This window comes from Nakaseomyces bracarensis (assembly GCF_045282275.1).
Source record: "Nakaseomyces bracarensis strain CBM3 chromosome Unknown Scaff5_0, whole genome shotgun sequence".
Lineage (NCBI taxonomy): Eukaryota > Fungi > Ascomycota > Saccharomycetes > Saccharomycetales > Saccharomycetaceae > Nakaseomyces > Nakaseomyces bracarensis.
The window spans coordinates 492004-511821 of record NW_027263965.1 but is presented as its reverse complement, the minus strand read 5'-3'; the positions used below and the strand labels follow the sequence as shown (position 1 = coordinate 511821).

The following is a 19818-nucleotide window of genomic DNA, read 5'->3' as shown; positions in this document are numbered from 1 at the left end:
AAAAACTTAAAAAAGAGCATTTATAAAAAAATTAAAAAAAAAAATTTATTTATTAATAACAATATTAAAGATCTAGTAAGATTTATAGACACAGATTTTGCTTCTCATTTTGATTGAACCTGTCAATATAATAGAGATACCTATTCGCTTCCACTTTATTGTTAAAATCAGGACTAAAACTTGTTTTTAAATAATAACTGGAAAGATAGAAACAATAGAAAAATTTAAAGCCTACCTGCAAAAGAAGAAAAGAACAAAAAAAAACCTTTATAAGACATTATAAAAATAATATAATACACCGCAAGAAAAGGAATAGAAAATTAAAATAAATCTGCAAACGAAATCAAAGATAATATAAACAAATAGAATCATTTTTTTAGTGAGAGAATTCTAAATATGGTAAAGTTGACAAGATTTGAAAAATTACAGAAGGAGAAAAATGCCGAATCTTTTAAACCATTACTAGATGATTTGTCACAATGTACTGAAGATGAGTTTGTTGACAAACTTGATAAATATGATCTCAATGGTACTCCAAGAAATGATCTCTTTGTGTGGATCCCCATTTTAAATAGAATTGATGATATTCTGTCAAGGTTGGTGGATAAGTATAATTATAAAAGCGACGACTTTAAAAAGAATGCAGTTCCATTGAAGCTAATGGATGACCAAGATGTTGATATATGTGTAAGACTAAGCGATTTTTCTACTAGGTTGCTGTGTAACACGGAAAATAGATATATCTACTCCTCGATGGATGTCATGAGTAATTTACTGAACTGTCCAAACTATGAAGTAAAGTTAGGTGCATTGAAGGTCCTGGGAACTATGGGAGAGAGGTACGTGATTGCTAGAGAGAGAATAGACGCTAGTAAGAATGTTCTAGGAACCCCACATCTGAAATCAAAAGCACTAAAATTAGCATTGGCTATCCCATCTTCAGCAATGGATGAGAATGGAGAACATTTCGCGTTACCTGATCTCTACTTTGAAAAGAAAAAGTATCCAGCTAAATGGTCCAAATTAAGATATTCCTATTACTCAAATAATAAGTCAAGTGGCCACAATAACACTGCACAACCAACAAAAAGTATTACTACCGGAACCATTAATAATACAAATAATAATGAGAATACCCAACACCAGCATACCACATCAATGAATAAATTTTCCATGAATGCAGAAGAATTATCACGCTCGACTTTACAACAAATATTTGATAAAGGTATGAAGGTCATCGCTCCAGAAGATTGGTTTGAATTTTCATTAAAAGCAACTGTTGCCAAGGCATTTAGTGATGATTCAGAAGATTGTCTCAAGCTAAGGGATAATATTATTCGTACAAAGATGAATGCAATCGCACTGATCAATACCGTCTATGTTCCTCCTCAGGTAAGCTCAAAATTCTTTGAAGTTGACCCATATGCATTTAACAGTCTAACAGATTTCATATCACTTTCAGAGACGAAAATATCTTCTCAACTACGTTTGGATGCTCTGTTTGCCCTCGAATGCATCTCTCTAAAGCATGTTTGGTGTTCTGATATCATGAGAAACTTGGGTGGGAATATGTCACATGGATTATTATTCCAAATTTTAAGATATCTAAGTAAAATTCTAAGGGAAAAATCCCCAGAAGTGGATGAAATATACAACATTAGGTTTTTCTATTTGATTTCAAACTTAGCTGACGTTAAAGTCTTGCATGAATCACTTCTGGCTGCTGGATTGGTTCCTAACTTACTCGATATTGTCTCCATAAAAAATTTGGAATATAGAAGGACGTTAGCATCCGCAACTCATCTATTAGAGGTCTTTATTAATGATAGTGACTCCACTGCCGAGTTCATTAATAATGGCGGTTTTACCACTCTAATCAACTCTATAGACGATGAAGTAAATTTTGCTTTAGAACATCCGGATTATGGAGAACCCCCAAAATATTTTAAGGTCTACTACAAGATTTCGTTTAGACAACTTTCTTACATAAGAAGCAACTTAAAATTGGTTATTCGTCTGTTAAAGACCGACTCTGGTGACAGGATAAGGAATTTGATTGACTCCCCAATACTAGGATCTCTGAAAAAGATTCTCGAAAACAGAGAATTATTTGGTTATACCTTGGTGACACATACCCTAGATATTATTCAACGTGTGATAAACAGCGAGCCAACTATATATCCAATTTTATTTGAGGCTGGTTTGATATCATATATTATTGATAATTTTGAGCAGTTTCTAGGTCCTTATTCCGATCTATTAATTCTGTTACCTGATGTTTTATCTGCTATATGCTTAAATAATGAAGGTCTTCAGAAGGTGAGAGAGAAGAAATTAATAAGAATTCTGTTTCGCGCTGTAACAGACCTGGAGAATGCAAGTGTACTTTCTTGGAAAGAAGAATCTGTGGATTTTGGAACTTCTATGGATGAACTAGCAAGGCATTATCCAGAACTACAAAGAGATATTTGTGATGCATTCTGTGATGTTATAAAGGAGCTACCTTCGCTAATAAGTTTCGATCAACCATTTATATATGAATCTGATAATAACGAAGATCTAATCTACCACAGTAAAAGTGATAAAGTTCTTAGAAACGAGGAGAATGGTAAAGAACTGGCTTTTTGGGACATCCAAAAATATTCTCCAATCATTGACTGTTTTTCTAATGTATTTTATGGGATGACTTTAGAGAACTCAGCATTACAAGATTTACCTGAAAAATTGGATTTCAAAACCCTTTTTAAGGCTATTATCTTGGATAGAATACCATTTGATTTTACGACCTCCCAAACAATGCTTAATTACACCGACGTTCTACAACTCTTTGACGAGCATTTCAAAAACTATGCATTTCCTTCTGTGTTAGAGATACTAAAAGAGCAATTAATTGAAATTAGTGACTTCTTGGAGGTTGAGGAACAGAATCATAGCATATTATTAACTGTTGGAAAAGGGAAGGATACCAAATTTGTTGATAATATTATGGCAAAACTTTCGAAGTTACTAGCGACTCAGTACATTGTTACTAATGTCTACCTGAATATCACAACTTTGACTCCTTATAAATTTAAGGATATTCTGAAATTTTTTGAGAATGATAATTTGATCCTAATTGATAAACTAAGATTATTGTTTCAAAGGTGCGCTCTTGAGGAGAGTTTCATAAGAAAATGCTTACCAGATGAAGTTGCCAAACAGACAATGCCTGATTCCTATGTGGGTAATACCCCACCAATTCAAATTCATGTCTCGAAACCAAAGAAAGAAGAACTGAAGGATGACGGTACTGCTGCTAAATTTAAAAATACATTTGAGATTCGTAGCATCTTGAATAAGTTACAGTCGACAACTGCTATTTTATTTAGGTGCTTTTTACGTGTTAAAGCAACTGACCCCAATCCTATTGAACGTCAACTTGAACTTTCTATATATGATAGAGTCGTTGAAAATATTCTCCAATTAGTAAAGGCTGTTCCACTCGAAGATAACCTGAAATATGCGCTTGTTGTTCTAAATTTCAACACCTTCGTCTTTACGTTCCCTAAGACAAGCATTACGGCTAATGAGGTATTGCAAACTGTACCTTCGTATTTGTTCTATCAGAAAGGTGGATATGATATTTACGAAGACTTAATAGTCGAATTCTTCGGTAAAATGTCTGAATTTAGTGACATCACTTCCATAGAGGAAATAGACTATGTGAAGGATACAAAGGAAGTCCTTATTTTAAGCTGTGTTATCAATGCTCTGACTTTTTTTAATAAACCAACTAATATTGATACTATGGAACTAGTCCCTTCCATTAAGTATTATTATGAAGGGTTTGAAGAGGACGTAAATTTGACTAAGGCGTTGATGGGACCTGTAAAGGTCTCTGGGGCAACTATGATTAAAAGAATTGATAACAAATTCAATTTATTTAATCCAATATCTAGAACCGTTCCATACGCTGTTTTTAAACAGATTTTGACTCTTCTTAAAAACTTGTTCTCTCCTGGTCAAGAAGCAGTTAATAGTCTCTATTCACTTGACAGGGAATATATTCCCACTTCTGCAAATATAGAGAAGTTCTTAGTAAAGCAAAAAGTAGGAAAAAACGACATTGATAGTTTACTGTACCAAGATACTAAGAAGTCTACCAAAACTATCTTTGAAGAATTAAAAAGGCTTTGTTCCAAGGTTTCCTTTTACGATGGCATTCCAAGATTTGAAACTCGGAATACAACTGAATCCTTGACAGAGATAAAGGGTGATTTATTCTACAAGGAATTACCAAATAAGGTTTTTAATATTCTCCCATATTATCCAAAGCTTGTCAACGCCTTTGCGAGAACATTGATCCAAATATTATCAGACTGGAAAATGTCCGGGGAAATATTTGCTGCTACTGTTTTAGAGAAGGTCGTCAACACGAGCTTGGAAGATGATGCTACTCTATCATCTTTGATTCATTTATTTGGTATATTTTTAAATGAGAAATCTATATACCAAAAATCTGAAGAATCTGTAAAGAAGTTTTTGAATTATCTAAGTCAGAACTTAAAGCCACAATACGTGAATGCGCCTTGGTTTTCTAAAGCTTTATATGCTTATGAGATTATTTTAGCCAAATCAGAAATCCCTGAGATAGAAAGTTTGAACGATGAGGTTAAAACCCGTTATAAACTTTGGACTCCTATGACTGTGTTTAGAATCCCAGAAGATATTAAGAAAAATATTTTTGATGTTTTAATAAGAGTGAATGAGATTTCAAGTTTCTATTCTGCATTAGCAACATCAAGAATATTGATATTCTATGCACGAGACGAGGATTATGCTTCTGAAATTACTCACTCAGGCATTTTATCAAGATTACTAAAGGTGGTTGGTATGTTCCAAAAATCTGAAAAAATCAACTTCCTAGAATCCTCCTTTTTGCTATTGATCAGAAGATGTTTTGAAACATCAAGTATTATATCGTATTTAATAAGAAATGAAATTCAAAAAAGTTTTACAACAAGGCCAATAGGTAACTATAAAGAACGAGAACGAGAACTAAGCGGTTTATTGGAGGAGAAACCACATGTGGTTATGAGAAATCCCTCCATATTTGTAGATATTTTGTGTGAAAATGCACGGTTTTCTGAATTCGATAAATCGGGACATATTAGAAATTATATCATGAAAAGAAACTTTGCTAAATCTAGTGATAATGAAGATATGATCCAGGGGGAAATGATGAATCAAATAGTTCCATCTAAGCGAACAAATATAATACACTTATTGCTATCTCAACTTATGGCTGCTTCTGAAAAGGATTGGCTCTCGGAACCTGCTGGGGGTCCACCATTAAACCCTTCAAACGGGAAAAGTACCAAGGTTGATCCGGCAAGAAATCCTGTTTGTGCATACATGATTTGTTTGCTTAAAATGTTACTGGAATTGATTTGCAGTTACAAGCAATGCAAATTCGAATTTTTGACCTATAATCGTCGGAATGTCTACGCTGAAAAACCGAAGCCAAGGGTGACAGCTTTGAATTTTTTCCTGTACAAATTAATTGATAAGTCGTCAGGTACAGAAAAGAATGCATATGCAGCAAGGAGAAAGGAAGTTATAAGTACTCTCGCAAGATCAGTTATTGTTGGTTTTGTCGCTGATACTCAAGGTCAACTATCTCCAAAACCGGATCTAAATAAACAAGATCCTGATATGATGTTCATTAGAAAGTTTACTATTGAATCTGTTATTAAGGTTATTAAAACCTCTATTACAACTCCTAAGATTTTGGAATCGAATATTCATCATTTGGAATCATGGTTTAAGATCATATCATCTTTGGTCTATGTGCAGGCTCCTTATCTTAGATCAATTCTTGACACTAACAAAATTGAGGCTGATCAATATCAAATATGTAAGTTGATGATTGAATTGGGAGTACCCACTGCAATTACTGATACAATGGCTTCTCTCGATTTGAATTACCCTTTTTCTAGGACTTTATTCAATGAAGCAGTAGATGCTCTCAATGCTATAAATTTTACCCGTAACAACTTTTCGGATCTATTCAAAATTGAATCACATGAGGAGGAAGAAGATGAGGAGGAAGATTCAGAAAAAGAGGATACTCAAGATATGTTCAGAAATTCAGCTCTAGGGATGTATGACGTTGAGGATATTGAAGAAGATGATGATGACGATGATGATGAAGGTTCACTCATTGGAGAAGATGATGGTATTGCTTTTGTAGATAGCGAAGAAGGTGGTTTTGAGGTGGTGTTTAGCGATGAAAGTGAAAATGAACATGATGAAGAGGACGGAAATACGCATAGTGATTTTGAAAGTACTTCGGGCAATGAGAATGGGATTGAAATTCACGTAGATGAGGTTATGGATTCACAAGACGGATATTCAGGATCTGAGGGCAGTGATTCTGATTCATCAGACGACAGTGAAGGTTTTAGCGATTCCGTTGTAATTGATGAGAATGAATATGAATATGATTCTGACATTGATTTAGAGTTAGAAGATTATGAAGTTGAGGAATCGGATTGGGAATCTGGCTTATCTGACTTCTCATCTTCAGAAGACGGAAATGATGAAGATGAGAACGAATTAGAAGATAGTGGTGATAGGAGAAATTGGCATATCACACATGGAATTGATCTACTTGATGATAACATTAGCGAATCTGAAAGAGGTGTATTCCAAGGTATTGAACATGTGTTCCAAACAGAATCACAACCTTTATTCAGGGTACAAAATGATAGTATTGGTCGTCATCATGATAGAAGCTTTAGAAGAAATCATGGTCTTACTTTCGGTTCCCCAGCACTTACATTATTTAATAGCTCTAGAAGATCACAAAATAATTTGATTAACCCCCTAGGTCCATCAGGACTTGAACAGGTTGAGAACGACATAACCGATCAGCTATCAACTATTGGTTCCGGAACTAGACCACGTACAGAACGTGCTACCTTTGATGAAGTTTTGTTTTCAGGGGAGTTGTTTGATGAGAGACCTTTGGATGGTATCATACTAAAATCTTCGGTTGCAAGGTGGAAGGATATTTATGATATGTTCTACGATTCCAAAGGATATGCTAACTGTATTGTCACTAAAATTCTAAACAGAATTTATAATTCTAGCTTGAAACTTTTCCAAGAGAAAGAAAAGAAAATAGATGATGAATTGTGGGCGGGTATAAAGAAGGCAAAGGAACAGAGACAAAGAAGGAATAGTCAACGAAGTCGTCATTCTTCTATGTCAATTGTTGAGAACAATCACAATACTATCGCTCGTCCAGTTGTTGAATTGAACACAGAAACTGGTACTGCAAATGATGAACAAACTCATAGAGAACCTATATTTGTGAATATTGATGGTAGAGATGTTGATATCAGCGGTACAGATATTGATCCAGAATTTTTGAATGCTCTGCCAGAAGAAATGCGTGCAGAAGTTTTTGCTGAGCATGTGAGAGAGAGAAGAGCGGAGGCGATGCAAAATAATATACATATCAGAGAGATTGATTCGGACTTCTTGGAAATAATTCCTGATGAAATTCGGAATGAAATTTTAGAGGAGGAGGAGGGGGAAGCCCGGTTTTCGCGTATTGTTCAAGGTTTAAGAGGTAATTCTGACACCGATATGGATGTAGACCCAGAAGATCATGAAGATGAAGATGATGAAGATCGTGAAATTATAAATGATGATATAGAACCTATTGCCAATGAGAGTGACATCGATGAAAGTGATGTTGAAATTGTTGATACATCAACAACTCGTTCTCATCTACTATCTACTGAAATTAATAATAATTCTACAAATACCACCGTACCAAACGAGGTTGCCGAAACCGAAGGTGACGACAAGAAGAAGAATGGAAGGATATACTTTTTACCTCTTGTTGATCGTGCGGGTATTGCAGCATTAATGAAAGCAATATTCATCTCTCAACCTTACATTCAAAGAGAAGTTTATCATGAACTATTTTATAGATTGTGTTCAAGTAAACAGAATCGAGGCGACATTATCAATGTACTATTATTTATATTGAGTGAAGCCATTAATGATCAAGCATCCCTGGAAAAAGTGTACAACTCTATTTCTGCCCGTGCAGTAGGAAAGCCTACCTCTTCTACAGGAAATAAGCAACTCCCACCTGACTGCACTCCTCTAACGGTTGCTAACCAAACTATTGAGATTTTGCAGAATTTAATTGATGCTGATGGCCGTTTAAAGTATTTCTTTATCACAGAACATGATAATCTTTTTGTCAATAAAATCAGCACTAAATTGAAAAAGGATGTCAAGTCATTAAAGTTCCCAATACAATACCTTTTCATGCTATTGGATAAGAAAATCATTACTGATGAGACTGTTCTGATGGATCTGTTGACTAGAATTCTACAAGTATGTTCTAAACCAATAGCAACTCTTTATAAGAAGAAGGAAGATAAAGCAATAACAAAAAAGAAGATTCAGTTTCCGACTTTTGATTCAGAGGAGCTAAAAAAAATAGTCTCGATTATTAATTTAGACAGTTGTAACACTAGGGTATTCCAACAAACGATCAATATCATGCAAAATTTATCTGCAATTGGTGATAACTTTAATATATTTATATCCGAGTTAATCGAAATGGCAAAGGGTATTGTTCCCGATTTGTCGAAAGAACTTGATGAATTGCGCAAGGAGGGAACTTTGGTGGGAAGTGGTGCCGAAATTAATTCTGAACTTGTTCAAAAATTTACCATTCCTAGCTCCAATCAAGCCAAACTCTTAAAAGTGCTAACTGTTGTTGATTACCTGCATTCTCATAGGCAGGAGAAGGATATATTTGATAGTAAAAAGCTAACTGAAAACTATTCCACTATGCATTTGGGCCCTGTGTGGGTAGAGTTAAGCAGATGCCTATTAGAGTTTGAGAAACGTAAACATTTGAGTACCTCAGCTACGATATTGTTACCACTTATCGAATCATTGATGGTTGTTTGTAGGTACTCAAAATCCAATAAGATGCCTGTGTTAAAATACGAGGAGGAGAAGAATATGGATTTCCAAAACATGGAGACAGATGAACTTTTTTTCCACTTCACTGATCTACATAAACGTTTATTGAATCAAATGGTTCGGTCGAATCCTAAGTTAATGAGTGGACCATTTTCTTCTCTAGTTAAAAATCCAAAGATCTTAGACTTTGATAATAAGAGATATTACTTTACTGCTAAAATAAAAGCAGAAGTACAAGAAGCTCCTAAACTCTCTATTACAGTTAGAAGAGAACAAGTTTTCCTCGACTCTTACCGAGCTCTATTTTTTAAGGCTGATCAAGAAATTAGAAACTGCAAGCTGGATATCACATTCAAAGGCGAAAGTGGTGTAGATGCAGGTGGTGTTACTAGGGAATGGTATCAGGTCCTATCTAGGCAAATGTTTAACCCAGACTATGCTTTGTTTTTACCTGTTGCTTCAGATAAGACTACTTTCAGACCAAATAGGACTTCTGGTATTAACCCAGAACATTTATCATTCTTTAAATTTATTGGTATGGTTATTGGTAAAGCCATTAGAGACCAATGTTTCCTTGACTGTCACTTTAGCAGAGAAGTTTATAAAAATATTTTAGGAAAGCCAGTTTCTCTTAAGGATATGGAATCTCTTGATCTAGACTATTATAAGTCACTGGTCTGGATTCTGGAGAACGATATCACAGACATTATTGAGGAGACTTTCTCTGTTGAAACTGACGACTATGGTGAGCATAAAATTATAGATTTGATTGAAAATGGTAGGAACATTCCAGTAACGGAGGAAAATAAACATGATTATGTCAAGAAAATTGTTGAATATAAACTACACACATCGGTTAAGGAGCAAATGGATAATTTCCTGAAGGGCTTTTATGCATTAATTCCTCAGGACATAATCTCTATATTTGATGAACAAGAACTGGAATTGCTAGTCAGCGGGTTACCTGATATTGATGTTGATGACTGGAAAAATAATACCACTTATGTTAACTATACTGCTAATTGCAAACAGGTCAACTACTTTTGGAGAGCTGTTAGGTCATTTGATGCAGAAGAGAAAGCAAAACTTTTACAATTTATTACCGGTACCAGTAAAGTACCATTGAATGGGTTTAAAGAGTTGAGCGGCGTCAACGGTGTATCCAAATTCTCTATTCATAGAGATTACGGTTCAGTTGAAAGATTACCATCATCTCATACTTGCTTCAACCAATTGAATCTTCCAGCATATGCGTCCTATGAGACACTTAGGGGATCTATACTTCTAGCAATTAATGAAGGTCATGAAGGATTTGGGTTAGCCTAAATCATTAGATATTTTTATTACATGAACTACATTTATATTACGTAAACATAAGTATACACTTCTGGATTTTTTTCTCTTCAATGTTAAGCTTACTGATTGGGAAATCCCGAAATGCAGTTGGGCGTAGAGGATATGACCATTTATATATATTAATTAAATTTTATTATTCCTATTATTATAAATATATAGAGTAGAACTATTATTTTTATGTCAATCGTAATATACGATATATATTGGTATTTTATATTTTGTTCCTAATTAGGCATCTTAGAATAAAGAAAGCAGTTATTATACAAAAAATGTTTTGTAATCTTATATAAATAATATATCCAAAATATAATTACTCAGGGAGAGCTTAACATCTGTAATTCAAATATAAATTAGTGTATTGATTGATTTAGTTTTACATAGGCATTAAAAGTTATAAATAATTATTTCTAACATATAAGATAATATATAATACAATGATATCTAGTTGTTCCACTCCCAGATGCCTAGGATATCTCCATACAATTCGACATTTTTAGTGTCAATGTTTTCATTTTCGGCTAGTTTGGTAGATATTTTTTGCCATAGTCTGTTTTTCTTTTCTAAGTTGGAGATATCGCAGAGTAAGTATTCTCTGAGTTGGATAGTGTCCAAAGATTTCTCACCCTCGTTCTTTTTAGTTGCTTGTAATTTTGCGATCGCTCTCTCAACAGCATCATCGACAATGTGTACTTCCTTAAGAAAGTAATCACTCAACTTCTGTACCATAAATTCAAGTAATGCTGACGCCAAAAAAATGGATAAGGATAACAGAATAGTTTTCCTCTCAATAGGAATTTCAGACAAAAACTTTTTCATGCTACAGAAATAACTCACCTCTGCCTTTGAAAGAGATCTTAACAATAGGTGTTTTTCAATATTACCTGTTCCATTTTTGGTAACTATAGTTTGTGCACTAACTTCTGGCAATTTCTTTAGTTCATCCACTAGGGTAGACCATTCTTTTTGGAAAACAGTTCCACCAACCGAGTCTTTGTACTTCTCAAATACTGCTGTATACAATTCCTTTTCCAGTAAAGCAGATTGATAGTCATTAGAAAGTGCTTGGCCACAGTTGTGTTCCGCATTTTTCCTTCTAAGTGTTTTTAATGCGAAAACAAAGGGTGATATGGTGTTTGTGATATCGTCAGACTTCATTTCTTGCACACAATAATCGGGAAATGGAAGAATGCCATATAAGTTCTTCCAGTTTTGCACCTTTTTAAAGCCCAAGACGCATTGAAGTTGTAAATGAGTAGAACAAATAGCTCCTTGAGGACATGGTGTGCAATCAGGGAGAAATCTTTCAAGGGCAGAATCTAATTTTGAAAAGACATTTACTTGGTCAGAGCCGGAGTAAAATTTCTCAGGTGGTAATTCGTGGCCACAGAAACCAATCTGGAACTTTTGATCCCTATACCAAATTGAAAATAGAATAGGGATCAAAAATAATGTCACTTGAAATGCAAGTTTTAACCCTTTGTCGAAATAGCTGTATATTTCACCGACATTACCACGACCATTTTCAACAAACTCTTCTTTTACAGGCGATAATTCTTCCCTGATGTCCTCCTTTATTTCATTCATTACTTTTGTTAGCGGCCTCTCTTCCTTGTCATTGGTCTTATCAACATATACTCTTCTTCTTGGCCTTCCAGATATTTCACTCTTCTTCTTAGTATTAGTATTAGATTTTTTGCCAGGTATCTCAACGGTGGCCAAGTTCTTAACCTCTTCCGCTATTGATGTCTTCAGTAAGTTTGCACTTTCTTTTATTTTATCAGTAATACCTGAGTCCTTGAGAGTTTCTTTCATTTGTCCAAAAACCTTCTTTGAGTCAATATTCGTACCTTTAGATTCCCGATGTTTACTAGGAGAGTCGTGGCTTTTAGTATCTTTACTCTTTGGCTTCTTAACTTTCTTATGCTCTTCTTCATGTGCTTGATCCTGTTCTTCAGATTCATCATCAGACCGTCCATGCTTCTGTCCCTTCTTAGGAGACTTTTCAACCAGAGCTTTCCTCCTCCTTTGTCTAGTGACTTCCTTCTTAACATTCGCAATAGTCCTATCGATATCCGGCTCAACATCTTCCCTTCTAATATGTTCCGTGTATAACCTCACCAAAAGCGCTTTCTTGGCCCTATTTGGAAACTCCACATTATGTTCAATCAATACACGCCTCAACTGCGCAGCAGTTAACTTAGAGGCCTTTTCCAAACTCATTTTCTTTATTCTTTCTCTTTGCTTTTTTATGTACTATTTTCAATTTTTAATATCCTTATTAAAGAATGTAACCGAAAACAAAACGTTATTTCCCTAAATTTTCTATTAGCCATTTTATATTAATTTTAAATTAAAATAATAATATTAAATTGGGCAATCCTTCCTTAATTTTTCCTTCGACCATCGAATTTTTTTTTTTTCACTTTGTAGCCCCTCCCTTTAAAAATTCCCACAGAAATACCCGTACAACACAATGTCAATAAACAAATTAATTTAAAAATTCGATATTCTCTGATTGAACCTTCATTTGAACTTGGAAGATCATCAATCTGTATTAATTCCATTGCATGCTCAACACCAGGATCCATTATACCAGGATCCATTACACACCAACAGGATTGCCAACTCATTACAAGTTTGCCAACATCATTCCTTAGCTGGAGTGAAGACTGTGATGTATTGCCCGGAAACTATCTTCTCTTCGAGATATTCAATAGCGAACGGTCCTAGGGATTCACTGTATGGGTAGGTTAAATCATCCTCGAGTCTTGAATTCTCTGTATCTTCTTTCCCGTAATACAAGGTGGACGGCAGTGGTAAAGGCCATAGCAATATGTTCTTCCCTAGGAATTCAGATAAGTTGTTATATAGGCCTCTTTTCTTATACAGTGACCCATGCTTGTAATCATTCTCGATTTTGACGACGTAGCGGCGTTCTGTCTTACTGTCAAAATGGCAAACAAACCTCTGCATCGCCAGTTCTGGTGTTTTTCTGCGTTTCTTGTGTTCTATTACTTCTATCGATGTCATGTTCTGGCTCATGTAGTATACATATGAGATGAAGAGGCCCCAGGTCAGGATCCAGCCTATGCCTGTGATCACCAGCAAAGCTACGAGATTTCCATTGAGTCTATGGTGATGGACAGTAACAATCTCGCGGATATAGCAACATATCGTTATCCAGACGATAAGTAATAGAACCGCGAAGTAAAATGCAAATAATAGGAATAGGCGGTAGTTACTGTACCCGACAGCGCCGCCGATCCACAGACAGTAGTGATCGAACCGGGGAACACAATACCCGTTACGACTGGAGTGCCGAGTGCGCCCTACTTTTAGTCCCTCACAGTGGCTGCACCATACTGGGTAGCCATTGGGATCACATATATAGCTCGGTGGCGCCTTGGTAGTGTTCTGTTTGGAAGGTGACTCTATAAGCAAATAAGGCGGCACCTGTGGCAACTTCCCAGGCCCGACCAGTACCGTTTCAACCCAGATCACAATCAGCACCACATCTAGCACACAACATATAGTAATCAAGCCTATACAAGTAGACCTATGTCCAAGCTCTTTGTATATTCTGTTGTAGCATAGTTTCTGAGCATAGGCCCATGTACCATACCCGATAAGCCCTAAAATAACCAAGGGCACAATGTATGCAGTCCAGAACCGATTACGCAGCCTCCACTCAGCAAAGCTCATATAATTAAATTCTGTAGCTCGAAAGATCAAAAGAAGAACAAATATTAATTTGTTTATTGCGCAAGAATTGTTGTAGATAGGTGAAAAAAGGATTAAAAAAAGGAGAATTTTTTTTATACAACAAGTCCCTCTCCTTACTCTTCAAACCACAAGATTTATCGTTCTTCTATAAAAGAACTTTATAATTGCAAAATCTATCGATTTGATAATATATTAATATAACTTTACTGAGCCACTATGTAATCATCATGCGATGAGCTGCGCTTTCAAATTGTTAAAAAAAAAATTGAAAAAAAAAATATTAATATAAAATAAATTAACACATTTAATAAGGAACAAAGGGATCAAGACTAGTCTAGCACCAACATCTAAGGACATATAGGTGCTGAGAATTATTATATCAGTTAAGGATTTCAATAATATATAATATAGGGTTAATCACAAAAAAAAAATAGTATATTTCTAATAAAGATGAGTGCCATGGTAGCGTCTAATGATGTGGCGGAGTTTGATGACAACAAGGATATGTGTCCAATCTGTAAGACAGATAGATATTTATCTCCTGATGTGAAGTTTCTGGTGAACCCGGAGTGTTATCATAAGATCTGTGAGTCCTGTGTGGATAGGATATTTAGTTTAGGTCCCGCTCCATGTCCTTACAAGAACTGTGATAAGATTTTGAGAAAGAATAAGTTCAAGACACAAGTGTTTGATGATGTTGGAGTGGAGAAGGAAGTTGATATAAGAAAACGTGTATTCAATGTTTTTAATAAGACAATACAGGACTTTGATGGGGATCTTGATCAATACAACAAATACTTGGAGGAAATTGAGGATATAGTGTATAAGTTGGATAATAAGATTGATGTGGCGGAGACAGAGGAGAAGCTGAGGACATATGAAGAGCTGAATAAGCAGCTAATCATGAGCAATTTGGAACGGAGTAGGAAAGATCTCGAGAATTTCGAACAAAGGCAACAATTCGAGAAAGATATGCGTCTAAAGAAAAGGCTACTTGAGAGGCAGATCGAGAATGAGGAGAAGATGAATAAGGAATGGGCGAGACGTGAAATTGTAAATAGACTGGCGAACGCCTCTAATGCAGATGATGTCATAGAGGGAGTTAAAAATACTGTCAAGCTGAAAAAGTCGTCTGCCAGAAGAAAACTGGAAGAGATCAACCGAGTATTACAAAACAACCCTTACAGAGATATTATGGGCCCAAATGCCAAAAACAGGAAAGAAGACACCACACCATTCACTCCATTTAACGGTGACCGTGACATGGAGAAGAGATATACAGTAGATCAAGAATCATACGACGATCCATTTATCAAGGAACTAGAGAAACGGAAGGAATATATTGCATCTGGGTTTAGAACTGACTTCGTATATGAAAGAATGCTTACTGAGGCCTTTATGGGTCTTGGATGTATTGTAGCAGAGGAAGTTTAACAATGACAAAAAGGCATATATAATTTTTTTTATATTATTTTAGTAACATAGAATAAAAAAATAAATAAATATAACGACATGCAAAGTGTATATTAATATACAATTATCATGTCATAAGCATATTCAATTCAAATTAAAATAAAACAAATATTAGAAAATATAATGACATCTATATCATTTATAAAATTTTTTGTTACTTATTATTAGAGTATGTATATGTACCCCCAGCAGGATATTTACTTTTAGCTGTTTTAATAGGCACATGGATGTGGCTAAATCTATTATTATCTACTTGTCCATTTCTTGCATCTTTTTTCAACGTCTCTTCATATGAAGGAGGATTCACTGGTAATTCCTTTTCACCTATTTTTTTCCCCATTTCTGTATAATTTATATGCTATATTCGCCAACAAAACAATATAAAAATTAATTTTTATCAAGACAATACAAGTTATATATACATTAGAATTCTAAAATTATCAAGTAAAAGCTATTTAAGGCCATAAAGCTCTTAAAACTCCCTTATCAAGGAATGCCCACTTCTAATTAAGCACTTTAATCAACAACAAAAGCAGAGTGGTAATATTCACATCACAAATAAAATATCAACTTGCTTGTAATTATACAACTGTTCCTTGATATTGTATATATCACAGCCAATTAGTATACATACGTCATTAATACTTCAAATTTTGGCGTAAAAAAACCCCTTACAGATTATAAAAAAAGCCGTACACACAAAAATATATTAGGTCTCTTTTAGAATCAAAAAAAAGGCTCCCCTAAAAAAACCCAGCGATATATCACAGTATACGTGATATGCACAAAATATTACATATAATACGAATTGTACGCATGCAATTACGTACAGGATTAGCATAAATTCATTTTTTACTTTTTTTTTTCCTTCTTCATTTTGCGTGTTAGGAGAGTTTATATTGGGAAGGCTAGTAACACTGGCTACAAAATTTACAAGAGATTAAAAGAGAGCTTCCAAATGACAATAAGTACTTATAGAAGTGGAGATATCTGATCAACTTTATATATTTAACAAAAAAAAGTGATGTTGAGAAGCGGGATAATAAATATTAAGATACCTCAGCAAACAGCCAAAGTCAGTACAACATTCGTGAGAGGGAAGCGTACAAAGGCACAAGGATCTCTATCACCCTTGGCACAGCGTGTTGTTACTCAATTGAGTGTATTATCTGCCTCCAGGAAGCAACCTAAGCTCTTGAAACTATCAAAAGAAGATTTGATCAAGCACCAGACCATAGAAAAAGCATGGTCTCTGTATAAACAACAAAAGAGGATAAAGCAGGTTAACCAACTGCAAGCACAATACAAAGCAATGGAAGAAGCTATGGAAACACTGAAAAAAGTTAGTCCCGAATTATATGAAGAAGCAAATGTCTCCGAACAAGGTAAGCTGTTCCCGCTCGATATGAAGGTAACCACAGATTACCCTCCTAACAAAATATGGCATTACAAGTTCAAGAAATAGACTATTAGAAATAAAAATAGCGTACAAAATAAAATAAATACAGCGGGTGAAATTGATAAGCGGAAATCATCCTGTAAATATAACATATGTAATAATCATAATATTCATCTCACCCCCATTCTTTATCATACCTACAAACCCATTTATGAATTTTGAAATGAACTTATTTGACCCCAAGACTAATCACCGAGTATTGACTACAATGCAGTATTCTTGTTATTGTTTAAATAGTTATATGATACTAATGGATAATAGTAAATAGTTTCGCGTTTGAAAAAAGGTACATTAATAACAACCTATAAGGAAATTAGAAGTCAGACCCTTTTAATAATTATTGGTTAAGGTATAATACAAAGTATTTGATAAAGAATATTCAAAAGGATTGACATAGTATACGTACTACACTCACACATACAAAAACGATATATTTTGCTGAGGGTAAAATTAAAGCAAATATAGAATGTAGGGCAGCATTGACTGGAATGTACCTTTTAATGAAGGTGTGAAAATATTAAACGTTGTATTCAGAGTTGAATAATACCGTAAGTGCATTGAATATTTCTAACTTTAATGTTTTCACATGTTCGCTTTCCTTTAAGCCGAAATTGCGCGGGTTTAGAAATATCGAATACAATAAATCCAAATTATAGTCTATTTTTAGAGTATTATGCTTATTATTGTAAGAATTTAATAATTTAGTCTGAAGAAAAAGAATCGAATCTAATATTTCACAAAATTTACAAAGTTCTAGACTGTTAACACTATTATTTTTAAAAGGAGAGCTCTCTGTATCCTTGTAATGAATATCAAAAAGCTGTTTACTACTGCGAATGTTATAATTACAGCCTGGACCCTTAGTTATCAATGATTTTCTAAGTTGTGTTAGCCTAAAATCTAATTGTTCAACCTCAGATATTTCCTCGTAGAAGGAATAAAAACTCTTAATCAGATTGTTCAAAAATGGAAGGAAATAGTGAGTAATTTCATAATTGAGCAATAATGCAGAGGAGGTAGTAGTAGCTACGGACTCTGTTCTTATGGATTGAACATCTACAGGTACGTCTTCTTCTCCCTCTTCAGGATTATTATTTTCATGCTCGGTTCGTAATTCTTCATTCAATATTTGATCATTTAGTTTCTTTAATCCATGTAGTTTCTCATCCAAGTCCCGCGGAATTATATCATATAACATTTATAAAAGTATAGCTAATATTATTACTCTCTTTTCTAACACGAGTATTTTTATTTTTCTTTCTTATGCTAGCTGCTATCAGTAAGCTTTTCTTTTTCCAAGTGGATTTTCTTCCTTAAAGCTATCTTTATTTTTGAACCGAATATTTTTTTTTTTATATCCGCCTTAAATTTGCGCTACTCTTAAACTGATATCCCCAAAAATGCTGAACTCCTTATACCTGCACTAGCTCTCGGAAAAGTCCCCCCACTCTTCCTTTTGCGAAGAGCATTCTGTAAATACATATTATTTATTTCTGTTTTTTTTTTTAAAGATTGTTACTGCCTTTCTGTTTATTTTCGATCGTTCTTGCGCGCCAACTTCTCTGACACAAAAACATTTCTCTTGATTTTATTACTATTGGTTGTTGTGCTGTTTTCTTAAAGCACTACAAGTGAAGTACATTTCTATATTATAACTTTTAACTCCTCCACCTGATTTACCGCGGAAGATCATTGCCAGGTCCAAGTCATTTTTTTTTTTTTTGCAAAATTACACGGATTTGCGTAATTGTTGTTGCGACAATCTGCACTTCTACGACAGCTTCTGACAAAATTTGACCATAAATAGTAAGATATTGATTTACTATATTTGTACTATTTTTGTTGGAAATATTTATTGTTTGCATCCGTGTCAATTCATTTTAAGCTTCGCTACTTTATGTTGAACGCCCCCTTTTTATCTTTCTTTTTTTCTTATTTTAATTTTTATTTCTCCCCCCGCTCTATCTAAGTATTTTTTTTCACTCAGAAGCCCTCTGTTGGTGAATTCTATGCATGATCAATTGAGTCGGTGTTTTTTTTCCTACAGCCAGTCGAACCTCGCTCGGTCATCAGCTTCGACCAATGTAAGCATTACTCAGCTTTTACGTACAAAGCACGAAAATTCTTAATTAGAAGTTTTTTTTTTCTAGCAAAAGCAAATATTACCTAATATGGAAATACTCACGATGCATCATCATGGAGGGAATCGATTTAAAAAAAGAAAGAAAATGTAAGATTCTAGCTAAAAGCAAAGTAGTTTTCTACAACTAGAGTATTGGTGAAAAAAAAAATAGAGAACAAAAATACTATAGAATTTAACAAGCTGTACCTCTTCTCTCTCTCTTCACAATCTTGTTTTTGTTCTTTTTTTTGACTAGTTTGAAGGAGGGGTTTTAAAGGGGTGTGGCGGTTATGGGAACAACAACTACCTAAATAGTATATGACGTGACCAGATTACTTTTGTTTCTTTTAAGAGTAAAGGAATAAATTTGCCCTCCTTTTGTTAAAAGTTTCTCAAATCTCCATTTAATTTATTGGGGAATAGCTAAGGCAATGTTTTATTTGCTACATTATGATTGATATTTATGCTAATTAATGTACGTCTAGATATACTAAATGTGGCAAATGGAAAAGTGCGTTTAACGCTAAACTTATTCTATTACAAAAACTTCAAAAGTTACACTCTAAACAATTGAAACATTCTATATCAATTATTATAGGCTCTCATAATATCTCTTAGCAATGTATCTCATTTTTTTTTTTATTGTATTAATTCCAGTTTTTTTTTTTTATATTTTTCTGTACCC

General features: G+C 34.3%; 8 protein-coding genes across 8 annotated transcripts; 3 read left to right on the top strand and 5 right to left on the bottom strand.

Annotated features, from left to right (window-relative positions):
• Positions 1–396: 396 nt before the first annotated feature.
• TOM1 (E3 ubiquitin-protein ligase TOM1) lies at positions 397–10326 on the top strand (the record flags this gene model as incomplete). The annotated part of the gene is made up of 1 exon (XM_071051231.1): positions 397–10326. One exon carries the CDS (start codon positions 397–399, stop codon positions 10324–10326), a length of 9930 nt encoding a protein of 3309 aa, XP_070907927.1.
• Positions 10327–10797: 471 nt separating this feature from the next.
• HEH2 (Heh2p) lies at positions 10798–12576 on the bottom strand (the record flags this gene model as incomplete). The annotated part of the gene is made up of 1 exon (XM_071051230.1): positions 10798–12576. The coding sequence occupies one exon, from the start codon at positions 12574–12576 to the stop codon at positions 10798–10800; it is 1779 nt and encodes a 592-aa protein (XP_070907926.1).
• A 164-nt stretch (positions 12577–12740) lies between these two features.
• RNJ42_01063 (uncharacterized protein) lies at positions 12741–12986 on the bottom strand (the record flags this gene model as incomplete). Its single annotated transcript, XM_071051229.1, has 1 exon — positions 12741–12986. One exon carries the CDS (start codon positions 12984–12986, stop codon positions 12741–12743), a length of 246 nt encoding a protein of 81 aa, XP_070907925.1.
• A 16-nt stretch (positions 12987–13002) lies between these two features.
• PFA5 (palmitoyltransferase PFA5) lies at positions 13003–14058 on the bottom strand (the record flags this gene model as incomplete). Its single annotated transcript, XM_071051228.1, has 1 exon — positions 13003–14058. The coding sequence occupies one exon, from the start codon at positions 14056–14058 to the stop codon at positions 13003–13005; it is 1056 nt and encodes a 351-aa protein (XP_070907924.1).
• A 471-nt stretch (positions 14059–14529) lies between these two features.
• On the top strand, positions 14530–15513 carry TFB3 (TFIIH/NER complex subunit TFB3; the record flags this gene model as incomplete). Its single annotated transcript, XM_071051227.1, has 1 exon — positions 14530–15513. One exon carries the CDS (start codon positions 14530–14532, stop codon positions 15511–15513), a length of 984 nt encoding a protein of 327 aa, XP_070907923.1.
• A 193-nt stretch (positions 15514–15706) lies between these two features.
• CMI8 (Cmi8p) lies at positions 15707–15892 on the bottom strand (the record flags this gene model as incomplete). Its single annotated transcript, XM_071051226.1, has 1 exon — positions 15707–15892. One exon carries the CDS (start codon positions 15890–15892, stop codon positions 15707–15709), a length of 186 nt encoding a protein of 61 aa, XP_070907922.1.
• Positions 15893–16576: 684 nt separating this feature from the next.
• MRPL28 (mitochondrial 54S ribosomal protein mL40) lies at positions 16577–17017 on the top strand (the record flags this gene model as incomplete). The annotated part of the gene is made up of 1 exon (XM_071051225.1): positions 16577–17017. The coding sequence occupies one exon, from the start codon at positions 16577–16579 to the stop codon at positions 17015–17017; it is 441 nt and encodes a 146-aa protein (XP_070907921.1).
• Positions 17018–17528: 511 nt separating this feature from the next.
• Positions 17529–18209, bottom strand: RNJ42_01058 (uncharacterized protein; the record flags this gene model as incomplete). The annotated part of the gene is made up of 1 exon (XM_071051224.1): positions 17529–18209. One exon carries the CDS (start codon positions 18207–18209, stop codon positions 17529–17531), a length of 681 nt encoding a protein of 226 aa, XP_070907920.1.
• Positions 18210–19818: the final 1609 nt, after the last annotated feature.